The sequence below is a fragment of the Entelurus aequoreus genome, linkage group LG15 (genome assembly GCF_033978785.1).
Source record: "Entelurus aequoreus isolate RoL-2023_Sb linkage group LG15, RoL_Eaeq_v1.1, whole genome shotgun sequence".
Classification (NCBI taxonomy): domain Eukaryota; kingdom Metazoa; phylum Chordata; class Actinopteri; order Syngnathiformes; family Syngnathidae; genus Entelurus; species Entelurus aequoreus.
This window is the reverse complement of record NC_084745.1, coordinates 52,276,707-52,282,706: the sequence shown is the minus strand read 5'-3', so window position 1 is coordinate 52,282,706 and position 6,000 is coordinate 52,276,707. Positions and strand designations below refer to the sequence as shown.

Below are 6,000 nucleotides of genomic sequence, written 5' to 3'. Positions count from 1 at the left end.
CGCCCCCTCCCTTCCCGTATCATGACTCTTTTTGGACGTTACCACATCAAAAAATCAACACAAGATGTCAAAACGGCCAAAACTGTCAGGTGCCCAGGGAAGAAAAAAGAGAAAAGAAGAGGAGGAGAAACGAGAAAAAGACAGAGGTAGCAGGGAGGTAACGTTAGCCTACATGAAATTATTTGTCTGTTACAGAATGTGATAGTAACCTGGCTTTTTAGCATTAAGCTAATGTTACATGATTCGGCAATTGCTAATCAATAAATAGCTAGTTCTGTTTTAACGTCGGGTTAATATTGTGGAGGGGGCTAAATTGTTATGGAAAATAATAATGTAACGTTAGGTAATTACAGTACTCCCACCTTACATTCCTCAGGGACATTTGTATTAGATCTTTTAAGCAGGTGTTTTTTGTTTACATTGTTATTGCCTTCTGGTTAGCTAATGTTTGCCCTGCAGGTAATAGTCACTTTTCCACCCCTTTATATATTAGGTATAGTTGTAAGCCTAGTTGTTAAAGTACACATCATTGATGTTAATTAAGCAATATCACATGAGAGGGAATGCTGTTTTTTAATTTGAGCACTGCTGTGAGTCGGTTAAAGATAATCATAACATAACATTCTCATATAATATGTTAATTTGCTTTCTTTAAGTAAAAAAAAAAGGTCAAAGACAAAGCTATTCGGTTTCTTGTGAGTATATACACTTCACTGCCGATGTGGGGGGGTGCCACCTAAAATCTTGCCTAGGGCGCCAGATTGTTTAGGGACAGGCCTGCTGGTGGGACACCATGCCACCATGTCCTGTCCTCCAGAGACAGTGTGCATGGCCTGGTGGGACACCATGCCACCATGTCCTGTCCTCCAGAGACAGTGTGCATGGCCACCATGCCACCAGGGCTGTTTTCTGTAAACATGTGCACTATGTACATCCCTGCATGTATTTTTAGTACAAATATTCACCTCGGGAGTGGGAAGGCACGCAGTGTCTTTCTTCTATGGTTATAGCAGAGCACTCAAAGAGAATCATAGGTAAAAACGTGTATGGATCCGCATTCCAAAGTGGCTTCCCAAGAGCATGGGAGAGAGGGTGGAACCAGGAAACAAGTTATATAATTCTACGTATACATTTATCCCGGTCATTGTGGGTAATGTCAGCGCAAAGACTATCACAATCATTTTTAATCATTTATGTTTTTAGTGTTTAAAATGTATTTTTCTTTTGTCATATTTTTTTTTTTTCATCATGTACATGTTTATATACCGTGGTTATACAGGATGTATACATTACGTCATAGCAGGAAATAAGTAATTCCATTCATCTTTAAGACTTTCAAAATACAGCGCCTATAATTCTAAATTATACAAAGGTTTTTGTTAATTATTTAAAAAGGTTTTAATTAATTTATTCCAACAGTTTTTATAATTTTTTGCATACATATATATGTACAGCCCTATAGTTTGTTTTATATACTGTATTTTATACAGTACAGTATATACAGCATATAAAAGGAATTCAAAGTTATATATATATATATATATATATATATATATATATATATATATATATATATATATATATATATATATATATATATATATATATATTAACTTGTGCTTACATCTATGTATATATATATATATATATATATATATATATATATATATATATATATATATATATATATACACACACACACATGTACTGTATATGCAGTATATATGTATACATCTATATCTATACATGTGTATATATGTATGTGTATATATATGTGTATATATATATGTGTAAAAATGTGTATATGTGTATGTATATATATGTGTAAATATATATATGTATGTGTTTATGTAGATATGTACTGTATATATATATATATATATATATATATATATATATATATATATATATATATATATATATATATATATATATATATATATATATATATATATATATATATATATATATATATATATATATATATATATATATATATGTATACATATATGTGTATGTATACATACATATGTGTATATATATATATATATATTTTTTAAATTACTTTTTAAATTATTTTTTATTATTTTATTTTGATTGTTTTGATTTTTGGTATACATTTATATGTATAGGCCAACAGTTTATATATTTTGTATATACTATATTTGTAAAGTATAAACTGGGTCAATTGTTATGTATGTATGTATGTATGTATACGCGTACGTATGCACACAATTGACCCAACCAAATTGACATATGGTATAAAGATGTCAAATATATACATTTTTATTCATTCACAGTTTTTGTTGCATGTATTGAATATTATGCCTCAATTAATAGTTAAAATTACATTTTTAAATATACTATTTTTAAAATGATTGAATAACAATTGTTTATTTTTGCTGTTTTTATTATTTTTCATACACACAAAAAATGCCAAACTCTTTAAGACCAACCTTTTGAGATATATAAAGATTTGTATTTACAACATTAATAATAAATGCATACTATGCAAATATAAAAAAAGGTAAGCTTTTAATTAATTAATTATTGTTATTCTTTGGGGGTTTGTAATTGGTTTAATTGGTTTTTAATCCTCATTATTTACTTGAAGTTATTACAGTATGTCTCTATATACATATTTATTTTATTTTCAATTTCTTACACACACTTGTTATTACATATGTTGGCCAGAGGGGGAGCACTTCAATTTTTTTTACACACACTTGTTATTTCATATGTTGACCAGAGAGGGAGCCCTTTTAAAACCGACACAAAGTCAATTTGAAAAATCCTTCCTTTTTGTGACCACCTTAATTTTGATAAATTTCACCACCAGGGGTGCAAATGAGACATTCTCTATTAGATGCAATGGTTTTCCATATCGGGACCATGATTTATGTCATCACTTGTTCACACCTCCTCACATGGAAGCTACTTTTCCTTGTTGATGTCTCAAGAAGGGTAGAAATACAACATATATTTTTATAGAATCGCAGTTTTTATTTTGACATCTTTACACAGTATGCCAGTTAGGGTCTAACATACATAGTACTGTAAATAGTTTTATCCACCACCACCTTGGTTTTTCAATCACAGAAAAACAGTAAATAGTAGAACAAATACGGTTAGCAGGGTCTTGCAGAAAATGCAAAACTTTGTAAAGAGGTGGCTCGTTTTTTTCTAAATATATTCCTTTTTGATATCAATGGGTAATAATGGTATCTGCCCGATTCCATGAACCAGGAAGTTGTTCCGTAACTAACAAACAAACAAACAGATACGGCATTCCAGAGTGAATCTGAGCTGCCAAGTTCGGCCATTGGGTTTAACTCCGAGTCTCCTGTTCGAGACAAACTGAAGGACAGAGGTCTAGTTGGGCCAAGTGTGAGATTAGTAGACGACTCGCTCTTACCTTCTGAGCCGCGGCCGTCCCCTTTGAAGGCAGCTCCTTCCCCAAACAGGTTAATCCAGGTTTGAACTTGGATTGAGTGCACACATCACTCGGTGCAAAATAAAGCACACGCTCCTGGAAGAAATACATATTGTATACAATAACTACAACTTTTTACTTTCTCCGTGTAGGCCGTGGAGTACAGGTGGAGTCGATCCTGAAGGACGACGAGACTCTGACATCCTTCCTTCTGAGGGACGTTCCTCTAAGCGAGGCTGTGGTCAATGAGCTTGTCAGTGCCCAGATCAGGCCAGAACAGGTCATTACAGACACACTTCTATGGGACACTATCATAAAAGCCTGGACATCATTGGATGCACTGCGGTTGTCCGCAAGCATGCATTTCTAGTATAAACTGTTCTCTGATAAATAACTCATTGTAGTCTCAGAGCATTCAATCCACAGCAACTGGACTGTTTGGTTTGTCGTAGGAGATGTTTCGCCTCTCATCCGAGTAGACTTCAAGGCCAGATCTAGTCTTAGACTTGGACTCGTCAGATCTGGTGTAACTGACGAAGCCGACTGAGGTTTCGGCACCAGCCGCTAGACTAGATCTGACCAATCTAAGTCTAAGACTAGATATGACCAATCTAAGTCTACAAGCATGAGCTGATGAAGTCTACTGACGTATTGGCACCAGCCGCTAGACTAGATCTGACCAGTCTAAGACTAGATCTGACCAACATAAGTCTATGAGCATGAACTGATGAAGCCTACTGAGGTGTTGACACCAGCTGCTAGACTAGATCTGGCCAATGTAAGTCTAAGACTAGATCTCACCATAATAAGTCTATGAGCATGAACTGATGAAGCCTACTGAGGTGTTAGCACCAGCCACTAGACTAGAGCTGACCAATCTAATTTTAAGACTAGATCTGACCAATCTAAGTCTAAGACTACATCTGACCAATCTAAGTTCAAGACTAGATCTGACTGATCTACGTCTATGAACATGAACTTAAGAAAGGCTACTGAGATATTGGCACCAGCCGCTAGACTAGATCTGACCAATCTAAGACTAAGACTAGATATGACCAATCTAAGTCTACGAGCATAAGCTGATGAAGTCTACTGAGGTATTGACACCAGCTGGTAGACTAGATCTGACCAATCTAAGTCTAAAACTAGATGAGGCCAATCTAAGCCTAAAACTAAATGTGACCAATCTAAGTCTAAGACTAGATGTGACCAATCTAAGTTCAAGACTAGATCTGATTGATGTAAGTCTATGAGCATGAACTGATAAAGCCTATTGAGATATTGGCACCAGCTGCTAGCCTAGATTTGACCAATCTAAGTCTAAGACTAGATCTGACCAAGCTAAGTCTATGAGCATGAATTTATGAAGCCTACTGAAGTATTGACACCAGCTGCTGGACCAGATCTGACCAATCTAAGTCTAAGACTAGATCTGACCAATCTAAGTCTAAGACTAGACCTGACCAATCTAAGTTTAAGACTAGATCTGACTGATCTGTGTCTATGAACATGAACTGATGAAGCCTACAGAGATATTGGCACCAGCTGCTAGCTTAGATCCGACCAATCTAAGTCTATGAGCATGAACCGATGAAGCCTACTGAGGTGTTGACACCAGCTGCTAGACTAGATCTGGCCAATCTAAGTCTAAGACTAGATCTCACCATAATAAGTCTATGAGCATGAACTGATGAAGCCTACTGAGGTGTTGGCACCAGTCGCTAGACTAGATCTGACCAATCTAAGTTTAAGACTAGATCTGACCAAACTAAGTCTAAGACTAGATCTAACTTATCTAAGTTTAAAACTAGATCTGACCGATCTAAGTCTATGAGCATGAACTGATGAAGCCTACTGAGATATTGGCACCAGCTGCTAGCCTAGATCTGACCAATCTAAGTCTAAGACTAGATCTGACCAATCTAAGTCTATGAGCATGAACTGATGAAGCCTACTGAGGTATTTTCACCAGCTGGTAGACTAGATTTGACCAATCTAAGTCTAAGACTAGATCGGATCAATCTAAGCCTAAAACTAGATGTGACCAATCTAAGCCTAAAACTAAATGGGACCAATCTAAGTCTAAGACTAGATGTGACCAATCTAAGTTTAAGACTAGATCTGACTGATCTAAGTCTATGAACATTAACTGATAAAGCCTATTGAGATTTTGGCACCAGCTGCTATCCTAGATTTGACCAATCTAAGTCTAAGACTAGATCTGACCAAGCTAAGTCTATGAGCATGAATTGATGAAGCCTACTGAAGTATTGACACCAGCTGCTGGACCAGATCTGACCAATCTAAGTCTAAGACTAGATCTGACCAATCTAAGTCTAAGACTAGATCTGACCAATCTAAGTTTAAGACTAGATCTGACCAATATAAGTCTAAGACTAGACCTGACCAATCTAAGTTTAAGACTAGATCTGACTGATCTATGTCTATGAACATGAACTGATGAAGCCTACTGAGATATTGGCACCAGCTGCTAGCTTAGATCCGACCAATCTAAGTCTATGAGCATGAACTGATGAAGCCTACCGAGGTATTGACACCAGCTGCTA

At 35.6% G+C, this 6,000-nt stretch overlaps 1 protein-coding gene across 1 annotated transcript in view; it reads left to right on the top strand.

Annotated features, from left to right (window-relative positions):
* The window catches only part of abca4a (ATP-binding cassette, sub-family A (ABC1), member 4a), a 63,859-nt gene that overhangs the window by 8,069 nt on the left and 49,790 nt on the right, over nt 1-6,000 (top strand). The window contains exon 6 of the mRNA XM_062022119.1: nt 3,586-3,713. Within this exon, the coding sequence (XP_061878103.1) occupies nt 3,586-3,713 (128 nt within the window). The remainder of the gene's footprint in view (nt 1-3,585; nt 3,714-6,000) is intronic.